The 22,788-nt window shown below is 47.3% G+C and overlaps 1 protein-coding gene across 1 annotated transcript in view; it reads right to left on the bottom strand.

Moving 5' to 3' along the window:
- Window positions 1-18,221, bottom strand: part of LOC138746535 (receptor-type tyrosine-protein phosphatase kappa-like) — an 85,489-nt gene extending 67,268 nt beyond the window's left edge. The window contains exon 1 of the mRNA XM_069904827.1: window positions 17,996-18,221. Coding sequence (XP_069760928.1) covers window positions 17,996-18,059 — 64 coding nt within the window. The 5' untranslated portion in view covers window positions 18,060-18,221. The remainder of the gene's footprint in view (window positions 1-17,995) is intronic.
- Window positions 18,222-22,788: the final 4,567 nt, after the last annotated feature.

Genomic DNA, 22,788 nt, shown 5'->3' with positions numbered 1-22,788 from the left:
TGTCAGTGAGGTGGGCTCTGCGGTCTTCTTCAAAGGAGGTTGCTGCCCGCCAAACTGTGAGGCGCCAAGATGCACGGTTTGAGGCGTTATCAGCCCACTGGCGGTGGTCAATGTGGCAGGCACCAAGAGATTTCTTTAGGCAGTCCTTGTACCTCTTCAAAGAGAATGGTATTGGCATTAAGGAAAAAAGACAAGCAAATCACATATAATCCAACGGAGATTAATGAAAACTTCAGAGAATTCTACGAAAAATTATATCAAACTGAAAACGAAGGGAAAGAAAAGAAAATAGATGAATTTTTAACTAAAATTGAACTACCGAAATTACAAACAGAGAAACAAAATAAATAAACCTCGGCCATCTATATAAACTCAATTATTATCCACTAATGAAAAAATTACAAGACGACTTAGAGCATTGGAAAGACTTACCACTAACACTAATAGGAAGGATAAACTGTATTAAAATGAACATTTTCCCAAGGATACAATTCCTATTTCAGGCATTACCAATACACTTGACAGAGAAATTCTTCAAGGAGTTAAAGAAAATAATAAGGAAATTTTTATGGAAAGGGGGAAACCGAGGATAGCACTAGATAAATTAACAGAATGGTATAAACAAGGAGGCTTACAACTGCCAAACTTTAAAAATTATTATAGAGCTGCACAATTAAGATACCTATCAGATTTTTATCAAACAAGGGAAAAGCCAGATTGGACTAGATTAGAACTAGATAAAATAGGAGAGAAGATACCTGAACATATAATATATAAATGGGATGAAAAATTGATACAACGTAGGAATTCTCCAGTATTGCATCATCTGCTCAACATTTGGAAGAAGATTCATGTAGAAAGGAATAAAACAAATTACCAATTACCAAAACTAATACTGACACAAAATCAGCTAATCCCTTTTACAATAGATAACCTTTCCTTTAGAGAATGGGAGAAAAAAGGGATCAAAAGAATAGAAAATTGTTTTTCAGGAAATAAATTGTTATCCTTTGAACAAATGAAGGATAAATATAATATAACTCACGATACAGTGTTGGCATACTACCAACTGAGATCCTACTTGAAGGACAAATTGGGAAGCAGTCTGAGGTTACCAGAGGGAAGTAACTTTGAATATGTGATTACAGATACAATGATAATCAAAAAATTTATAACAAACATGTATATTAAACGACAAGAAAAGGAGAATGAGGAAACAAATGGTAAAACTAAACAAAAATCGGAACAAGATCTAAACATAAAGATAAAGAAGGAAACATGGGAGAAGTTATGCTCCGAAACTATGAGAAATACAATAAACACAAGGTTACGTATGATACAATATAACTGGATACACAGGCTATACATCACACCTCAAAAGTTAAATAAATGGGACCCAACAGTATCTGACAGATGTTTTCGTTGTAAAAAAGAAATGGGAACAACAATTCATGCAATCTGGACATGTGAGAAATGAAAAAATTTGGGAAGATCTAAACCAGATATTAAATAAAATCACAAAAAGCAATATACCAAAAAACCCAGAGATCTTCCTCCTGAGTAACATAAAAAACAAAGAATTTGGACTCGATTTGGATGGAGCACAAAAAAGATTTGTTAGGATAGCCCTAGCTGTAGCAAAAAAATGTATTATGTCAACCTTGAAATTAGAAGATAACTTGAGAATACAACAATGGTATTTAGAAATGAATAAATGTATTCCATTAGAAAAAATAACATATAATTTAAGAAATAATATTGAAATATATGAACAAATATGGGAGCCATACATGAAACATAATAGAGAAAACCTACCGTGGACATCTACCACCCAAAATGACAGAAGGAGAAGAGAATGAAAAGAACTGACTCAGTGGAATTTCTTGTTTATTTTTATTGAGTGACAACATTGTTTGACGGGTTTAATGTATCTTATATTCTCAACTTTAAATAAATGGGAGGGGAGGTAGGGAGGGAAGGAGGGGAGGAGGGAAGGGGGGGAGAAAACGACACTGTATATATTTAAGAAGGAAAATGTATGTATCTTGATCAATATGATTGTGTGAAAAAATTTTTAAAAAAATGATTAGAAGGACTAAGTTGGCCGGTTTCTGTGCTGTAATTGTTATATAAGCCACATCATGGCTGTGGTACCACAGGTCAGCAGATGACTCAAGAGTTGCATCAAAACCCCCATAAACCTATTACACCTGACCCTTTGTGGAAACTATTGTGAAACTTCTCATTGGTGGCATTTGGCAAGTAGGTAATTATTTTAAAATTGATAAAATACATGATTGGTGTCTATTTCTTTACCTGTAGATAATTCTATTTTATGATCATTCGTGAGTGCAACACTTTGTCATATCAGTAAATTAGGTATGATATGCTTTATTGTGTACCTGTTATCCACTGCAACGTGTAGTGATAGGCTGGAATCTTCATGTCTTAACGATCACTCCATTCCTCTGCAATTCATCTCTCTTTCATCTTGGTTTAGTGACCAGTGGTTCTTAACCTTTTTCTTCCCACTCACATCCCACTTTAAGTAATCCCTAGGCCATCGGTGCTCTGTGATTGGTAAGGGATTGCTTAAGGTGGGATGAAGGTGGGAAGGAAAAGGTTTGAAAACCATTGTTTTAATTGTCCCTAATTGACTCGTTATGTGCATGGTTTCAGAACTCCACAAGAAATGGGCCAATGACAATTTTTCTCAAGCAAAATATTTCAGTAATATTTGCGTCTAGATACACAGCACAGAAACAGGCCCTTCTGGCCCATGAGTCTGTGCCACCCAATTACACCCCATTAACCAACAACCCCCGGTACATTTTGAACGGTGGGAAGAAACCTTAGCCCCTGGGGAAAACCCACACAGACACGGGGAAAATGTATAAACTCCTTCCAGACAGCATGAGATTCGAACCCCAGACACGATTGCTGGTGGCTGTAATCTAACTGTGCTGGCCTATTGTCGTTTTTCAACCTTGCTGAGTTACCAAAACATACCATGGAATGTTTTCTATGATATTAATTTGGTTACTCCTTTAAAACCCACATTCTCATCCCCTCCATGATTATCTTTAACTGAAATGAGTGAGTTGGTAAGAAGCAAGTTCACCTGAGCAGCACCGATGTGTTATCGCAGGAAGAACAAGATGACAACTCCTCTTCAAGCCAGTGTGGACTAAACCACGGCACAATGGTTTTTGCATGTCAGCCCCAACATTCTTTAATCCAGGGCTCACCCCCAAACTCATGAGACCATCCACCTCTTCATGGAATCCTTGATCCCTCATCGACCTCCAGGCATGGAATTCCCCCTCACCTGTCGGAGGAGGTTGGCAGCACTGGCCAGGGTGGGGGAAGGCTCTAGCCTCTGCCCGGGGTGGGGGGGTGGTGCACCCCCACCCTGGGACATATAAAGAACACATACCTCTTTCTTCTCCCTCCCCTGTCCTCCTGTTCACTTTCTACTAAGTTAAAGGGTGAAGCCAAATACAACATGGTGGCCACCAAGGCCCGCTCACACCAGAGGTTGGCCACCCCTGCCACTGGAGCTATTTTCTGTAGATACCCCCACATACTTTGCACTGCAAAAGTTCAATTGACCCCCCCCCCCCACCCCGCAGCAAATATTGACCGCTCTGGACACCCCCCAGGCATTTATCAACCCCTTGGATTGTCCCATTGACCCCCAGGAGTCGACATTGATCACTTTGCTTTAAATCATCTACACGTCATTTCATATGCTGCACCAAGTTGGTCAGGTTCTCAGAGGGGCCTAGGGTACACATTCAACCTTGACCTATTACCCCCACGGTCAGCATGCAGAAAGTCCAATGCCATCTGCATTTCCGATCATGAAGTCTTCTGTGGACCCACACCTGCCTCCTAGGGAGTGTTTCTGATCTGTCGGACAGATGTTTGGAGATTTTTCTTCATTATGATGAGAATTCTTCGGTCATCAGTAGCGAGCGTCTTCCTTGGAAATACCGGTCCCTTTGCAATCACTGAGCTCACCAGTTCGTTCCATCTTCTTAATGATGTTCCAAGATGTTGATTTTGGTAATACTAAGGATTGGTCGACATCTCTTACTGTTTTATTCCTGTTTTTCAGCCTCATAACAGCTTCTTCGACTTTCATCGGCACAACCTCTGGTCCTCATGTTGAAAACTGGCAACTACAGACTCCAAAGGAGATCAGAAGCTGAGAAGCCAGACCAGCTCCTTACAGGCAATTAAACATGCCTGAGGAATCACAGACAAGTGTGAAAGCAAATGTCCCAAACGTTATGGTGCCCTGAAATGAGGGAACTGTGTATAAAAAAATGCATACAAAATGTATACAAATAAACTTGGATAAAATCTGGAATGTGGACTTCAATCGCATGTGAATTGTTTGATTGTTTGATTGCAAATTTAAAACTGAGGATCACAGGGGGAAATAAAGGGAAAAGAATGTGTCTTTGTCCCAAACATGTACCAATTGAAACAATATTTATTTATTTGTATATACGAATATTTATTCTGCGTATGGATTGTTTGTCTGTATGTGTGTCTGGGTATGTGTCTGTGTGTTTTGCACTGAGGACCGGAGAACGCTGTTGCATCGGGTTGTATTTGTACAATCAGATGCCAATAAACTCGAATTGAACATGATGGAGGTCACTGCATAACATATAACATAACATAACAATTACAGCACGGAAACAGGCCATTAGGCCCTTCTAGTCCGCACCGAACCAAACACCCCTCTCTAGTCCCACCTCCCTGCACAATGCCCATAACCCTCCATCTTCTTCTCATCCATATACCTGTCCAACCTTTTCTTAAATAATACAATTGACTCCGCCGCCACTATTTCTCCCGGAAGCTCATTCCACACAGCTACCACTCTCTGAGTAAAGAAGTTCCCCCTCATGTTACCTCTAAACCTCTGCCCCTTAATTCTTAACTCATGTCCTCTTGTTTTAATCTTTCCTCCTCTTAACGGAAATAGTCTATCCACATCCACTCTGTCTATCCCTTTCATAATCTTAAATACTTCTATCAAATCCCCTCTCAACCTTCTACGCTCCAAAGAATAAAGACCTAATCTGCCCAATCTCTCCCTATACTCTAGATGCTTAAACCCAGGTAACATTCTGGTAAACCTTCTCTGCACTCTCTCCACTCTGTTTATATCCTTCCTATAATTAGGCGACCAGAACTGCACACAGAACTCCAAATTAGGCCGCACCAACGTCTTATACAATCTCAACATCACCTCCCAACTCCTATATTCCATGCAATGATTGATAAAGGCCAGCATACTAAAAGCCTTCTTCACCACCCTATTCACGTGAGTTTCTACCTTCAGGGAACGATGTACCGTTACTCCTAAATCTTTCTGCTCTTCTGTATTCCTCAATGCTCTCCCATTTACCACGTATGTCCTGTTCTGATTCTTCTTACCAAAATGAAGCACCTCACACTTATCAGCATTAAATTCCATCTGCCATTTTTCAGCCCACTTTTCTAAGCAGCCCAAATCCCTCTGCAATCCTTGAAAACCTTCTTCATTATCCACTATTCCACCTATCTTAGTATCGTCTGCATATTTACCAATCCAATTCACCACCCCATCATCTAGATCATTAATGTATATAACGAACAACAATGGGCCCAATACAGATCCTTGAGGCACACCACTGGTCACCGGCCTCCAACCTGACAGACAATTATCCACTACCACTCTCTGGCCTCTCCCTTTCAGCCAATGTTCAATCCATTTGACTATCTCAAAATTTATACCTAAAGACTGCACCTTCCGAACTGACCTTCCATGTGGTACCTTATCGAAGGCCTTACTGAAGTCCATATAGACAACATCCACTGCCCTATCCTCATCCACATTCCTAGTCACCTCTTCAAAAAATTCAATCAGATTGGTCAAACATGACCTTCCTCCCACAAATCCATCTTGAGTGCTCCTGATCAGACCCTGTCTATCCAGATGTTTATAAGTACTATCTCTAAGAATTTTCTCCATTAATTTACCTACCACAGACGTCAAACTTACAGGCCGATAGTTGCCAGGCTTCCTCCTTGAACCCTTTTTAAATAACGGAACCACATGCGCAATGCGCCAATCATCCGGCACTATCCCCATATCTAATGACATTTGGAAAATTACTGCCAGAGCCTCTGCTATTTCCTCCTTCACTTCTCTCAATGTCCTGAGGAAGATCCCGTCTGGTCCCAGAGACTTATCCACCTTTATATTCTTCAAAAGCCCTAAAACTACATCTTTTGTAATCTCTATATTCCCCATATTTACCCAATTTGCTTTTTTTATCTCACATCTCCCAATATCCTTCTCCTTAGTGAATACCGAAGAAAAGAAACTGTTCAATATCTCCCCCATTTCTCTAGGCTCCACACACAGTTTTCCGCTCTGATTTTCTAAGGGACCAATTTTGTCTCGAGCTTTCCTTTTACCATTAACATATTTGTAGAACTCTTTTGGATTAGTTTTCACCCTGCTTGCCATAGTTTCCTCGTACCTTCTTTTAGCTTTCCTAATTCCTCTCTTAAGATTCCTCTTACATTCAATGTATCTTTCAAACATCTCCTTAACTCCATGCTTCTTATATCTAATGTACGCCTCCCTTTTTCTTCGAACCAAGTTTCCAATATTCCTTGAAAACCACGGCTCTCTCCAACCTTTTGCCCCTCCTTTTAACCTAACAGGAACATAAAGCTTTTGCACTCTCAAAATCTGATCTTTAAAAGACTTCCATCTCTCTACTACATCCTGCCCATAAAACAAATTGTCCCAATGCACACCCTGCAAGTCCTTTCGCATCTCCTCAAATCTAGCTTTTCCCCAATCAAAAACCTCAACCCTTGGCCCTGACTTCTCTCTTTCCATAATGACATTGAAGCTGATGGCATTATGATCACTGGACCCGAAGTGTTCGCCAACACTAATCTCCGTCACTTGACCCATCCCATTTGCCAACAGTAGATCTAACACTGCTCCTTCTCTGGTCGGCACCTCTACATATTGTTGTAAAAAACTATCTTACACACATTTCACAAACTCTAACCCATCCAGTCCTTTCACAGAATGTGTTTCCCAATCTATATGTGGAAAATTAAAATCTCCCATAATTACAACCCTGTGCTTATCACAAATATCTACTATCTCCCTACAGATTTGCTCCTCTAGGTCTCTACACCCCTACAAATGTAACCTCTCCTTTCCTACTCCTCAGTTCCACCCAAATAGCCTCCGTGGACGAGCCCTCTAATCTATCCTTCCTAGGCACCGCTGTAATATTTTCCCTGACAAGCAATGCAACCCCACCTCCTCTTGCCCCTCCGACTCTATCTCACCTAAAGCAACGAAACCCAGGGATATTCAACTGCCAATCACATCCCTCCTGCAACCATTTCTCACTAATCGCTACCACATCATACTTCCAAGTACCAATCCACACCTTCAGCTCATCCACCTTTTTTACAATACTCCTGGCATTAAAATATATGAATTTCAGAGATTTCCCAATTTTTAATCCCTGTTTTCCCTCATCTTTAATAACAACATTATTTACTTCTCCTGCCAATTGCCCTTCATCTTCTTCCAGAGAATTTCCCTTCTCTATCACCTGCCCATCCATATTCAAATACTTACTACAAACTTTCTTTGTTTGCATTCTAACCTTCTCCTTACTGCTCTGTACTATTTTGTTCCCTCCCCCCAACCATTCTAATTTAAGGGTCCTGAGTAGCCCTAGCAAATACCTCTGCCAGGATTCTGGTCCCCCTGGGATTTAAGTGTAACCCGTCCTTACTGTACAGGTCACATCTCCCCCAAAAAAGGTCCCAGTGATCCAGAAACTTGAAACCCTGCCCCTTACTCCACCCCTTCAGCCACGTGTTAATCCTCCACCTCATTCTATTTCTATTCACACTGTCACGTGGCACAGGGAGTAATCCAGAGATTACCCCCTTTGCGGTCCTTCTTTTTAACTCCCTACCTAACTGCCTGTACTCACTTTTTAGGACCTCTTCTCTATTTCTCCCTATGTCATTGGTACCCCTACATGTACCACGACCTCTGGGTCCTGTCCCTCCCACTTTAGGATATCTGGGACCCGAGCAGCAAGATCCCGGACCCTGGCACCAGGGAGGCAAACCACCATCCGGTTCTCCTTGCTGCGTCCGCAGAATCCCCTATCCGTCCTCTTAACTATGGAGTCTCCTAGCACAATTGCCCTCCTCTTCCTTTCCCTCCCTTTCTGAGCTACGGGGGCCGACCTCGTGCCAGAGACACAGCCACTGTCGCTCCCCCCAACCTTGATGTCCCCCTCAACAGTGCTCAAAGAGGCGTACTTATTGCTGAGGGTTACATTCACAGGGCTCCTCTCTGGCACCTTACGTTTTTTTGTCCCTCTCCTAACAGTTACCCACCTTTCATCCTCCCGTGGCCCTGGCGTGACCACGTGGCTGTAACTCCTGTCTATGACTTCCTCTGTTTCCCTAACCAGCTTGAGGTCATCGAGCTGCAGCTCTAGTTCCCTAACACGGTCCCTGAGAATCTCCAGCTCGACACACCTAGTGCAGATATGGACATCCGGGAGTCTGGAAGACTCCAGGACCTCCCACATCTGGCACTCCCGACAACACACAGCATATAACATCCCACCTGCCCCTACCCACCCCTACGGTCAGTGTGCAGAATGTGCAAGACCATCCGATTCGGAATTGCCACTGCTCCCCTGCCAACTATGTCAGCAGACAGCCGTCTCAACGCATCCTCTGTGGCTTGAAACCTGCCAATGACCAGGTGCTCTGAGACCAAAGTGAGACGGGTGAGTTCTATTGCTGCTTTGCTGGTTGGGTGGAAGGGGTTACGCAAACCTAATGACTTACTCCGCTGTGGAAATTCCACGTTTTCCGCCTCCCAAGTCAAGCTGAATGGTCCAACTGTTGTAAATGAAGGGTGGAGGGGACAACTTACCCAAGGTGTGGAAAAGCACGACCCTGTCCAGTTTACAAGTAACCAGAGGTAGGGCACTGTAAGGTAGAGTACAGGGGTAGGGTACAGTTCTACGACCCTCTCCAGTTTACCGGTAATCAGGGGTAGGGCACTGTAGGGTAGAGTACAGGGGTAGGGTACAGTCCCATGACTCTGTTCAGTTTACCGGTAACCTGGGGTAGGGCATTGAAGGGTAGAGTAGAGGGGTAGGGTACTGTCCCATGACCATGTCCAGTTTACCAGTAACTGGGGAAGGGTACAGTCCTACAATCCTGTCCAGTTAATTGGTAACCACATGTAGGTTACTGTAGGGTAGAGTACAGAGGTAAGGTACAGTAAAGGTACCATCGTCCACCTCAGGGATTTCACACGAGGGTGGTCCTCGAAACTCCAAACTGGTAGAATTGATTAATGGCAGTTGTGAGGACCGGCCAATGCGCCATGTGCTAGTTCCATCAAAAAAACCTCCTTCCAAATGTCACTCCATACAGTGGTCCCTTAAAAGAGTCCTTGTACCAATGCCTGCAAATGAGTGTGTGTCATCACCCTCTGCACTTCCTCCAGCGTAACCACACCTGTCCTGCTGTGCACTGACCAAAACTGAACACAGTGTCCTAAATGGGGACTCAACAAGATCATATATAGCTGCCACATGACCTCCCAACCCTGATGAAGGACTCAAGCCCAAAATGTCAGCTGCACAAAACACACCGTTTGACCTGCTACGTTTCTCCAGCATAATGTATTTACTTCATTCACCATGTCTGCAGACTCTCGTGTTTCACTCCGGAACGCAGTGCTCTGACTGACGAGGCCAATGTGTCCAATGACCTTTCGACCACCCCATCTACCTGTGATGCCAGTTTCAGGAAATGTATACCTGTATTCCTGGATCCCTCAGTTCTACAATACTCCCCCAGATCCCTCAGTTCTACAACACTCCTCAGATCCCTCTGCTCTACAACACTCCCCAGATCCCTCTGCTCTACAACACTCCCCATATCCCTCTGCTCTACAACACTCCCTCAGATCTGTCTGTTCTACAATACTCCCCCACATCTCTCTACTCCACAACACTCCCTCAGATCCCTCTGCTTTACAACACTCCCTCAGATTCCTCTGCTCTACAACACTCCCCAGATCCCTCTGTTCCACAACACTCACTCAGATCCCTCTGCTCTACAACACTTCGTCAGATCCCTCTGCTCTACAGCACTCCCTCAGATTCCTCTGCTCTACAACACTCCCCAACCCAGTATTCACTCTTGATCCGACCCACATTAGACCTCCCTAAGTGCAACCCCTCACATTTCTCTGTGTTAGATTCCTCTGCCCCACCTGCCCGACCGATCAAGATCCTGTTGCAATTATTGGCAACCATCTTCACTCTCTACAATACCAGATACTTGTTGATCATGTCACGTACGTTTTCATCTGTAGATTGATATAGATGACAAGCAGCAACCAGCCCAGCACCGAACCCTGGGACACATCACTAGTCACAGGCCTCCAGTCTGGAAATCTTTCCCCCATCACCCTCTCCTTTCTCCCACGAAACCAACTTTCTATCCATTCTGCTACCTCTCCTTGGATCCGTTGCGATCCAACCTTCCAGAGCAGTCTATCATGTGGACCCTTATTGCAAGTCTTGCTGAAATCCATACATACATCATCTCCAGGTCTACCCTCATCAACCTTCTTGTTGCATCTTCAAAAACACTCGATTAGATTTGTGAGCCATGACCTCCCAGTTACAAAACCGTGCTGACGATCCTGAATAAGCCCTTGTCCATCCAAGTACATCTTCTCCCTCAGAATACTCTCAGCAACGTCCCATCACAAAGGTTGGGCTCACTGGCCTGTAGTTCCCAGGTCTTTCCCCGCAGCCCTTCTTGAACAGAGGCCCACCATTTGCCACCCTCCAGTCTTCCGGGATCTCACCTGTACTTGACGACGACTCATCAATCTCAGCCAAAGCACCTGCAATATCCTCTTCAGCTCTCCACCGTGCTCTTGGACACTTCTGAGATCTGTCTACCTTTATACACATCAGGACCTCCAGCACCTCCTCAACTGGAACACTGACCAATCTCCAGACCCCACAGATCCTAGCACCTGTCGCTGAACCCAGCAGGACATTGATCTCCAGCAAGGGTTGGGCACGAGGGGGAGGGGAATAATGGAGAAGAGGAGAGGGGTGGGAATGGAGGAGGGTTGAGGGATGTGAGGGATACAGAGTGTTAGGGAATGGAGGAGAGGAGTAGGGGTGTTTGGGAATGGAGGAGAGGAGAGGAAAGGGGTAAGGGGCATTGTGGAGAGGTGAGTGAAAGGGGGGAGGAGGGATATGGAGATTGAGGAATAGAGGGTCTGAGGAGGAGTGGGGTCATTGGGGGAAGGGGTTAGGGGGCATTGGAGAATGAGGAGAGAGTGATGGAGGTGAATGGAGGGGAGGGAGCAAGGAATGGAGGAGATAGGAGGGGAGTTGGAGGAGGGAAGCTGGTGACCAGGACTGGTGAGTGGGTGGGGAGGGGGTATGTGGATGTGGTGGAGGTACATGGGTGGGGAAGGAGCTTACGTGGGTGGGGGAGGGGGTACGCAGGCAGTGAGGGGGGTACATGAGGGGGAGGGGTTACATTGGGGAGGGGGAATGTGGGTGCAGAGGGGTCCATGGGAGGGGGAGATATGTCAGTGTGAAGAAGAGTATGTGGGTGTGGGGAGGGGGTACGTGGGGTGGAGGGGTTGTGTGAAGGGGAGGGGGTACATTGGGGAAGGGGAATGTTGGCACGTGGAGGTCCATGGGTGTGGGGAGGGGGGTATGTCAGTGCGGAGGTGGGTATGTGGGGGTGCGGAGGGTGGTACATGGGGAGAGGGAGAACCCCACTGCCCCACCCTGCCAGGATGCGCTGGCGTTATCTGGACATCTGTAAATCGGGAGATGAGAAAGCGTTGACTCTGCAGGCAGCCGTAGCAACCCCAGGGTGGGGTGGGGGGGCAGGGAACTCATCCCCTCACCCCAGCACTGGCCCAGCTAGTCCCAGGCCCATCCACCCTGTGCTGGATCTCCTCTCCTCCCTGCCACCCCCCTCCCCACAGCCCCCCCCCGAGAAACTGCTAGTGCTTTGCAGGAGGGGCAGAACGGCCTGGCAGCCTCTGAGCGCTGCCTGCAAAATGAGACGGATGTGGTGAGACTGCCGCCATGTCGTGGTCGACCTGCTGCCTGCAACTGCGAGATGGAGGTGCCTGTGACCACCACATATCCCACAGCCTGAACCCAGCCAGCCCCAGCAGCATCGGAACCTAGTCCTCCCCACACAGTCATGGCTACCCCCCCCCCCCCCCGTCAAAGACTATAACCCGATCCTGTACTCCCACCCCGGTCAACCCCTTCCTCCAGACCGAGTCTACAGCTCCTTCCCACAGTATGGGAACAGGCCCTACCACCAAAGACAGCGGCCAGGCTCTGGAACGTCTCCCGAGCCACCTCAGGACGAGGCTGTGGCCTGCGCCAAAAGGCCCATCTGCACGACTTCGGTTGCACATTTCTTGACCTGTTCTTTTATATTTAAAGGTGACTCTGGTCGGGGGGGTGGTGGGGGGGAATCACTTCTCTTTCTCGGACTGTAAGGAGGTCCGGCGATGCTAATGGAAAATCTTTGCCTGCCCTTAAGGCAGACGAAAGGCACTTTCATGTCATATTACATTTCTGTTTTATTCCTGACAACAAATAAAGAAATAAGACAGATAAATGGATCGATAAATTCCAATAAAGGGTACCTGACCCAATTTTTTCTTTCCTTGACTTGGCGTATTGTGGAACGTGATATATACCACTGTAGTTGGCATGTCCTACGTATCGGCGAGGCTGCTGTAAGGTGTTCAACATAACTGTACACTGTACTTGTCTGTCTGAAGCCCCTTTCACACTTGCCAGTGATTCCAGGAATCGAACACCCATCAACCTTTAAAGTGGCCAGTGTGAAAGCAAAATCTGCACAATGTCATCTCACACCGGGGATTCCCGGCCTCGACCCTTAATACAATCCCCAGTGTCTGCAGACGCTGGCGTTGATATCAGGCAAGTGTGAAACGCAGGCACTTCCGATTGAATGCTGGGGACAGACCCTTGCGAATGTGAAAGTGTTTGGTGACCCAGTTAGGAGTGGTCTAGTGTGAAAGACCAAACCCCTGTTCCTATCCCAGGACACTGAATGGCCGATTTACTGGGATGCATGTGTGAAAGGGGCTTGATAGTAAACCTCATCTCCACCACCACCTTTACCACCATCTTCTTGCTTCAAGGACCCTCCAGATCCTGACACTAATTGTGTACATTCCCCTTACATTTGACCTCCCAGAGTTCAACACCTATACAACCTTGAGGCATAGGAGCAGAAGCAAGACATTCAGCCCATCGAGTCTGCCCTGCCATTCAGTCACGACCTGGCCCATTTCCCCACTCAGCCCCACTCCCCAGCCTTCTCTCCATAACTTTAGATCCCTTGGCTTATCAAGAACCAATCAATCTCTCCCTTAAATACACCCAATGACCCAGCCTCCACAACTGTCTGTGGCAACAAATTCCACAGATTCACCACCCTTTGGCTGAAGAAATTCCTCCCCATCTCTGTTCCAAGTGGATGCCCTTCAATCCTGAAGTTCTGCCCTCTTGTCCTGGACCCTCCCACCCTGGGAAACAGCCTTTCTCCTTCTAATGACTTTCAACATTTGAAATATTTCATGAGATCGCCCCTCATTCTCCTAAATTCCAACGAGTACAGGCCAAGAGTTGTCAAACATCTCCTTTTCATTCCCGGAATTGTCCTTGAGAACCTCCTCTGAACCCTCTCCTTTCTCAAACGAGGAGCTCAGAACTGCTCACAATCCTCCACGAGAGGTCTCACCAGGGCCTCATAAACCCTCGACATCACATCCCTGATCTTAGATTCTATTCCTCCTGAAATGAACACCAGCATCGCATTTGCCTTCTTCACCACCACCTCAACCTGCAATTTCACCTTCAGGCTGACCTGCATGAGGACTCCCAGGTCCCTTTGCATCTGGGCATTTTCAATTTTCTCTTCGTTTATTTCTTCTACCAAAGTGCACAACCGTCCACTTCCTGACATTATATTTCATTTGCCACTTCTCTGCCCAATCTCCTCATCTGTCCAAGTCCTTCTGCAGCCTCCATTCCCACCACACGACCTGCTCCTCTGCCGACCTTCGTATCATCTACAAATGTGGTCACTAAGCCGTTCATTCCATTACTAATATAAAACATGAAAAGAACCAGCCCCTACACCGACCCCAGTGGACACCACCAGCAACCAATCAGAATATGATCCCTCTATCCCAACTCTCTGCTTCCTGCCAATCAGCTAACGCTCTGCTGTTCTCCCTAGTCCTACTGAACTGGACCCAGTCCACAGCCCTCCATCCCCCTCCCATCTGTGGACTGTCCAAATTCTTCTTCAATGTTCAAACTGAGCCCACATTCACCCCCTCAGCTGGCAGCTCGTTCCACTCTCCCACCACTCTCTGTGTGAAGAAGTTCCCTCTAAACTTTTCCCCTTTCACCCTTAACCCCTGTCCTCTGGTTTGTATCTCACCCACCCTCAGTGGAAAAAGCCGACCTACATTTACTCAGTCTGTCCCCCTCATCATTTTACATACAGGCAGACTCTGCATAACATGGTTCCTTTACAACCCTGTCCACCTGTGACGCCACTTTCAGGGAATTATGTATCCATATTCCCAGATCCCAGAGGACGTCTGCACAAAGTGAAGGGAGGGAAGTTCAGGGGAGACATCAAGGGTAAGGTTTTATTTTAAACACAGAGTTGTGGGGGCCTAGAATGCCTTGCCAGGGATGGTGGTGGAGGCTGGAACATTAGGGGCATTTAAGAGACTCTTAGATAGGGACATGGATGGAGGAAAAGTGGAAGGTTATGGGGTAGGGAGGGTTTAAGGAAGTAGGGAGGGAGTATTTTTTTAAGGAACATATGGGTCGGCACACATCAAGGGCCGAAGGGCCTGTACTGTGCTGTTGTGTCCTATGTTCTACCCCTCTGTGCCTTATCATTCATTGTGCATGTCCTTTCTTGGTTTGTAACTCCTGGTTTTCAAATCATTGGGATCATGTTTGCTCTCCGCTCACCCACAGAATGCAGAGAGATGCAGGAGGTTTCAGCCAGGCAGCCCACAGTGGCTGAGACCTCCCACCCCTGGCAGCCTGCTCCAGGTACCACATCTCCCCTGAACCACCCCCCTCGCCTTAAACACATGTTCTCCAGCCCACAGTGGCCAAGACCCTCATCGGGTCCTTGGGATGTTCCTCAACGTCTCCCCCACTAGTTCCCAGCCATTTCTGACAGTCCCTCATTTCCACAGGGCCCTTATATCAAGTAAAAGCACAAATGCTGGAGAAACTCAGCAGGTCAAACGGTGCCTTTATATAACAAAGGTAAAGATACAGAACCGACGTTTTGGGCTTGAGCCCCTTCAATAAGGTGTGAGAAAAATGTGGGCACGGGCCCTTAATGAAGGGCTCAAGCCCGAAACATAGGTTATGTCAAGTACACGGTTTGACCTGCTGAGTTTCTCCAGCACGATGTTTTCAAAAATCAGACAGTGTCTGGTTCATTGTTCATTCAGGAATCTGATGGCAGAGGGGTGTTCGTCTTTAAGCTCCTGTACCTTTTTCCCGATGGTAGCAGAGTGAAGAGAGCATGGCCTGGGTGGTGGGGTCTTTGAAGATAGAGGATGCTTGTTTAAGACACTGTCATGTCGATGTCCTTGATGGAGTGAAGTCTGGTGCCTGTCGCGTCACAGGCTGAGTTAACAACCCTCTGGAGTTTATTCTTGTCTTGAGAGTTGGTGCCTCCCTACCAGGCAGTGATGCAACCAGCCAGAATGCTCTCCACGGTCTACCTGTAGAAGTTTACGAGAGTCTTTGGTGAATCACCTGAAACACCTCACAAAGTCTAGCCACTGGCGAGCCTTCTTTGTGTTTGCATCAACATGGAGGCTCCAGGACAGATCCCCAGGAGAGGGTCAAGAAGTTCAGAGCCCTCGATGAGGACTGGGTCATGTTCCCCTGACTTCCTCCTGAAGTCCACAATCATCTCCTTGGTTTTGCTGAAGTTGAGCGCAAGGTGGCTGTCGTGACACCACTCAATGAGCTGATCTACCTCCCTCCTGTACGCTTCCTCATTGCCGCCTGTGATTCTGCCAACGACCGTTGTCTGCCGACTTCTGTGTTTTTACTTTTTGGGTCCTTACAATGAGCTTAGATCGGATTCTTCTTCCATGAAGTCACTGCCCAGAATGTGTTTAAATCTTCTGCCATTTCCTCACTGTCCTGCATCCGCCCGTCAGGGACATTGATTTACCTGCACTAGTCATTTCATTTTTATATTATCTCTGAAAGTTCTTGCTCCCTGGTTTAATCAGTTGATCGACATGTGTCTCGATCTTGCATCTCTTTATCAATTTCCTGATTCCCCCCTTCGCTGTTTGATGAAGCACATCGACTGCTCGACATGTGTCTCGATCTTGCATCTCTTTATCAATTTCCTGATTCCCCCCTTCGCTGTTTGATGAAGCACATCGACTGCTATCTCAGGCAACTTTACAAGCCTCTCCCTCAGATTTCACATTCTCTCTCATTTCTCATATCACACATCACTTTACCCACTGGATTTTGTGCTAAAAGGCGCTGTAAGCTTTGCATTTGTTTTTTTTGAAGTGCTAAAACCTTTAAATGTTGTCGGTGGCCACGCTCTTCAACATGATCTCTCATCAAAAGAGCCATCGCCTCCTCTTGGACCATTTTTTTCTGTTTAGATTTACGATCCAAGTTTTACCATTGAGTGACTTTCCTTTCAATCTCCGAGTCAGACCACAGACTGTTGGGGAGGCTTGTGCACCAGACGATCAGTTCACCTTACTCGTTCCACAAGAGGAAATCTTAAGGCATCCGGCCTTTTCCTGGATGCATCAATTCAGAAAAGCAGCTCGTGTACTTTCCATTGTTTAAGGGCCATTTGTGGCCATCGAGTCTGCTCCACCGATCAACTCAGGGTTGATTTATTGTTTTTCTCTCCACCCCATTCTCTGCCTTCTCCCTGAACCCATCAACATCCATCTCAATGGCCCGGCCTCCACCAGCCACCTGTGGCCACAAATTCCAGATTCACCACCCTCTGGATGAAAACATTTCTCCGCATCTCTGTTCTAAAGCGACATGTTTGTATTCTGAGGCTGTGCTCTCTGGTCAGAGACTCTCCCAGGGCGTAGGGTCCCCAGTCCACGCCTCTGTGAGCTGACAGAGAGCGTCCCTGCTGGGACTGAGAACGTTTCAGCCCTTTGCTACTTCTCAGCTTGACCCACATCCTGATCTGTCAAACATAACCCCCCCACCCATACAGTTATCACCTTTTCCCCGCGGCTGGTCGTTGCCCACTGTTGAACAGAGGAGTGAATGTCTGCAGACGCTGGGATCACTGGAGGAACTCAGCAGGTCTTGCAGTGTCCATGAGAGGCAAACATATATGATCGACATTTTAGGCAGTGGTTTCTGGTTGGTTACTCTCTGCACCACATCTCCCCAGGGCAGTGCCCGACCGCTCAGTGCCACATCCTCAACACCCCTTCACTCTCACATTCTACATTTCCTGCTCTCCCTCTCTCGCTGCAGGTCTGTTTCAGCCATCGGTGAGTGGGTGAGGAGAAGACATCCTGCCCAGTCCGGCAGGCCTCCTGGTCCACACCCTGCTCTGGGGGACCCCTGCCACTGGCTTGTCCCCCTCACCCGCTTCCCGACGGATCCAGATGTGGCACCAGGAGTGACGCTGAAGCCAGTGTGGACCCATCGCTGGAGGGGGGTGCCGGCATTACCCAGCAGCTGTACTGTCGAGTGCTGTGGGACCTCGTAGCCTGGCCCTTGGTTCACCCCAGGGAACTTACCAGTACTTGCTGAGCTGAGTCCCACCATTAGTAACACCAGCAGGGTCCCACAGACTGGCGCCATGTGAAGACAGCCCAGTACAGTGCCAGTCTGATTGCCGAGGTGATACAGAGCTAAACGCGTCGTTGCCGAGGGCAGGCAGGAAGTGACAGAGAACAGCTGTTGCACCCCGCTCCCAGGAGCATCCGCGCCTCGGCCAGTACTGCCACCTCCTGGGACTGCTGTCTGCCCTCATCCCAGCATCGGTCCTCACCCAGCACCCACCACCTCCCGGGACTGCTGTCTGCCCTCATCCCAGCATCGGTCCTCACCCAGCACCCACCACCTCTCGGGACTGCTGTCTGCCCTCATCCCAGCATCGGTCCTCACCCAGCACCCACCACCTCCCGGGAATGCTGTCTGCCCTCATCCCAGCATCAGTCCTCACCCAGCACCCACCACCTCCCGGGAATGCTGTCTGCCCTCATCCCAGCATCAGTCCTCACCCAGCACCCACCACCTCCCGGGACTGCTGTCTGCCCTCATCCCAGCATCGGTCCCCACCCAGTACCCTTCACCTCCCGGGACTGCTGTCTGCCCTCATCCCAGCATCGGTCCCCACCCAGCACACTCCACCTCCCGGGACCTGGGTCTGGGCCAGACCAGGCCCTCAACCCACTATCAGTCAGTCCCCAGCCAGCGCCCACCAACTCCCAGGATCTGGGTCTGGACCAGACTTGGCCCTCATCCCACCATCAGACCCCAACCAGCCCCACCACCTCCCGGGACCTTGGCCCAGGCCCTCATCCCACCACCAGTCCCCAGCCAACACCAACACATCCCGGGACTGCTTTCTGGGCCAGACCAGGCCCTATTCCCACCATTAATCCCCAGCCAACACTTCTAGCCCATTCCTGACCTGGATCACATACTTCCCCCATCCCCTGAGGTAAGCCTCAAGCAGGTTTCTGATGGGGGGAATCACGACCTGGGGGAAGGATCCTTCCTCAGATCCCCAGGGGAGCCTGTTTACCCCTCAGGCCTGCTCCAGTTTTCTGGCCAGCCTACTCATCCCTGCAGTTCCAACAGCTCAGTCCAAGTCCGTTAGCACGTTGAACGACTCACACACAACAGCACAGGAACAAGGGACAGAAATCCCTCCTTGTCACAGTTAGAAACAGATGATCTTCATATTCTGAGGCTGTGCCCTCTGGTCCCAGACTCCCCCACCGTAAGACACATCCACTCTGTCCAGGCCTTCCAGTATCCAGTAGATCTCAATATAATCCCCCCCCCCCCCATCCATGAAACTCCACCGAGTACAGTCCCAGAACCATCGTGTGAAAACCCTTTTTCTCCAGGTATCATTCTAGTGAACCTCGTCTGGACCCTCTCCGATGACAACACATCCTTCAAGGGGAATATTGTGGGGAGGTGGGGTGGGGGGGTGAAAACGTCTTCACACAGAGGGCAGTGAGAGTGTGGAACGAGCTGCCGGACGAGGTGATGGCTGCAGGTTTGATTTCAACCTGTGAGAGACTATTGGATGGGTACATGGATGGGAGGAGCATGGATGGCTATGGTCTGGGGCAGAGCGACGGGACTTGCGGAATAACAGTCCAGTGCTGGCACACTCTACAGGTCTGATAGTTTGGAAAGCGGCCACTGTATAAAGAAATACGCAGACAAAAGGCAGGTAACTATAGGCCAGTTAGCTTAACACCCGCAGTCAGGAATCTGCGGTGAGCTCACATTGAGGACGAGATAGTGAGATACCTGAAGAGGAAGGTTCTGTCAGGCAGACGCAGCACGGACTCAGGGAGGGCAGGTCCCACTTGACAAATTCACTGGTGTCCTTTGAGGATATTTAAACTGGATTTGCAGGGGGAGGGGAACCAGAGGGCTAGAGCAGATAGAGGAGTGGAGGAGGGAAACGATGATGTTAAGGCAGCGTGAAGAAATCAAAGGATTGTGCGTGGAGGAAATAACGTTCCCAGGGGCATTGATTTCAATGCAAGGAGTATTATAAGGAAGGTAGACGAGCTTAGAGTGTGGATTGGCAAGTGGAATTATGACATTGTGGCCTTTAGTGAGACTTGGTTGTAGAAGGGGCAGGACTGGCAGTTCAATGTTCTGGGCTTCCGTTGATTTTGACACAATAGAACGGGGGGATGAAAGGGGGAGGAGTGGCATTGCTCGTTAGGGAAAATATCACAGCTGGGCCCAAGAAGGACAGACCGAAGGGCTCGACTACTGAGGCTATATGGGTGGAGCTGAGGAATGGGAAAGGTATGACCACACTCATGGGGTTGTATTATAGACTGTCCAATAGTCAGTGAGAATTGGAGGAGCAAATCTGTAGAGAGATAGCGGACAGTTGCAGGAAACATAAGGGTGTGATCGTCGGGGATTTTAACTTTCCACATATTGACTGGGACTCCCATCCTGTAAAAGGGCTGGATGGCTTGGAGTTTGTCGAATGAGTTCAGGAATTTTTCTAATCCAATATAAAGAGGTACTAACTAGAGAGTGAATCCAATACTGGATCTCCTATTGGGGAACAAGACAGGGCAGGTGACAGAAGTACATGCAGGGGAACATTTTGGGTCCAGTGATCATAATGCCAAAAGACAAAGGAGGAAAAACCCAACACCCAACCCCAACCAACCAATTTTCCCTTGCAACCGCTGCAACCGTGTCTGCCTGTCCCGCATCGGACTTGTCAGCCACAAATGAGCCTGCAGCTCATTAATCTTCGTCCATAAATCGTCCATAAATCTTCGTCCGCGAAGCCAAGCCAAAGAAGAATTATGGAGAAGGATAGGTCTGGGCCTTGGGCTGAGATTCTAAATTGGAGAAAGGCCAAATTTAAGGAAATGAGAAAGGATCTAGAATGCGTGGATTAGGATAAGTTGTTTTCGGGCAAGGACGTGCGAGGTAAGTGGAGGACCTTCAAAGGTGAAATTTTGAGTGTATAGAGTTTGTATGTTCCTGTCAGGATTAAAGGCAAGTTTAGCAGGCAGAGGGAACCTTAGTTTTCAAAGGTTATTGGGGATCTGGTTCAGAAGAAAAGAGAGATGTATAACATGTATCGGCAACACGGAGCAAATGAGGTACTTGAGGAGTCTAAAAATGCAAGAAAATCCTCAAGAAAGAAATCAGGGAGGTTAAAAGAAGATGTGAGGTTGCTTTGCAGACAATATGAAAGGAAAATCCTAAGGGTTTCTACGGGTATATTAAGAGTGAAAGGATATTAAGGGACAAAATGGGTCCCCTTGAAGATCAGTGGTCGACTTTGTCTGGAACCAAAAGAGATGGGGGAGGATCTTAAATGTATATCTTTCATTAGTATTCACTCAGGATAAAGCAAATAAGGGTGGATAAATCCTCAAGACCTGACAAGATATTCCCTTGGACCTTGAGGGAGGCTCATGTAGAAATTGCAGGGACTCTGGCAGAAATATTTTAAATGCACTTCGCCACGAGTGAGATGCTGGAGGATTGGAGGGGAGCTCACGTTGTTCTGTTATTTAAAATAGGGCTCCATAAGTAACCTTGGAAATTATAGGCTGGTGAGCCTGACATCAGTAGTAGGTAAATTATTGGAAGGTATTCTAAGAGATTGGATATACAATTCTTTGGATAACCAGAATCTGATTAGGGACAGTCAACATGGCTTTGTGTTTAACCAATCTTATAGAAATTTTCAAGGTTACCATGAAATTTGATGAATGAAACACTGTGGATGTTGACTACATGGACTTTAGTAAGGCCTTTGACAAGGTCTCACACGGGAGGTTAGTCAGGAAGGTTCAGGCACTAGGTATTCATGGTGAAGTAGTGAACTGGACAATGGCTGGACAGGAGAAGCCAGAGAGTAGTGATGAATGATGCTTCTCAGACTGGAGGCCTGTGACTAGAGGTGCCTCAGGGATCGGTGCTGGACCATTGTTGTTTGTCATCTATATCAGTGATCTGGATGATAATGTGATAAATTGGATCAGCAGGTTTACAGATGACACTAAGATTGGAGACATTGTGGACAGTGAAGAAGGTTTTCAAAGTTTGCAGAGGGATCTGAACCAACTGGAAAAATGGGCTGGAAAATGGCTGATGGAATTTAATGCAGACAAGGGTGAGGTGCTGCATTTTGGAAGAACAAACCAAGAAAAGATGTACACAATGAATGGTCGGGCACTGAGGAGTGCGGTAGAACAGAGGGATCTGGGAATACAGGTATATAATTCCCTAAAAGTGGTGTCACAGGTGGACAGGGTGGTAAAGAGAGCTTTTGGTATATTGGCCTTATTAAATCAAAAGTATTGAGTCTAGGAGTTGGGATGTTATGGTAAAGTTGTATAAGACATTTGGTGAGGCCAAATTTGGAGGATCGTGTGCAGTTTTGGTCACCGAACTACAGGGAAGATATCAATAAGATGGAAAGAGTGCAGAGAAGATTTACTAGGATGTTGCCCAGACTTCAGGAACTGAATTACAGGGAAAGGTTAAACAGGTTAGGGCTTTATTCCCTGGATCGTAGAAGAATGAGGAGAGATTTGATTGAGGTATTTAAAATTATGAGGGGGACAGACAGAGTAAGTGTCGGTCAGCTTTTTCCTCTGAGGGTTGGTGAGATACAAACCAGAGGACATGGGTTAAGGGTGAAAGGGGAAAGGTTTAGGGGGAACATGAGGGGGAACTTCTTCACACAGAGAGCAGTGGGGGGTGGAGCCTCCAGCTGAGGGGGTGAATGTGGGCTCAAGTTTGACATTGAAGAAGAATTTGGGCCGGTACATGGATGGGAGGGGGATGG

The sequence above is a fragment of the Narcine bancroftii genome, chromosome 1 (assembly GCF_036971445.1).
Source record: "Narcine bancroftii isolate sNarBan1 chromosome 1, sNarBan1.hap1, whole genome shotgun sequence".
Classification (NCBI taxonomy): domain Eukaryota; kingdom Metazoa; phylum Chordata; class Chondrichthyes; order Torpediniformes; family Narcinidae; genus Narcine; species Narcine bancroftii.
Note: the sequence above shows the minus strand (reverse complement) of the source record. Positions and strands in the feature narration are given on the sequence as shown.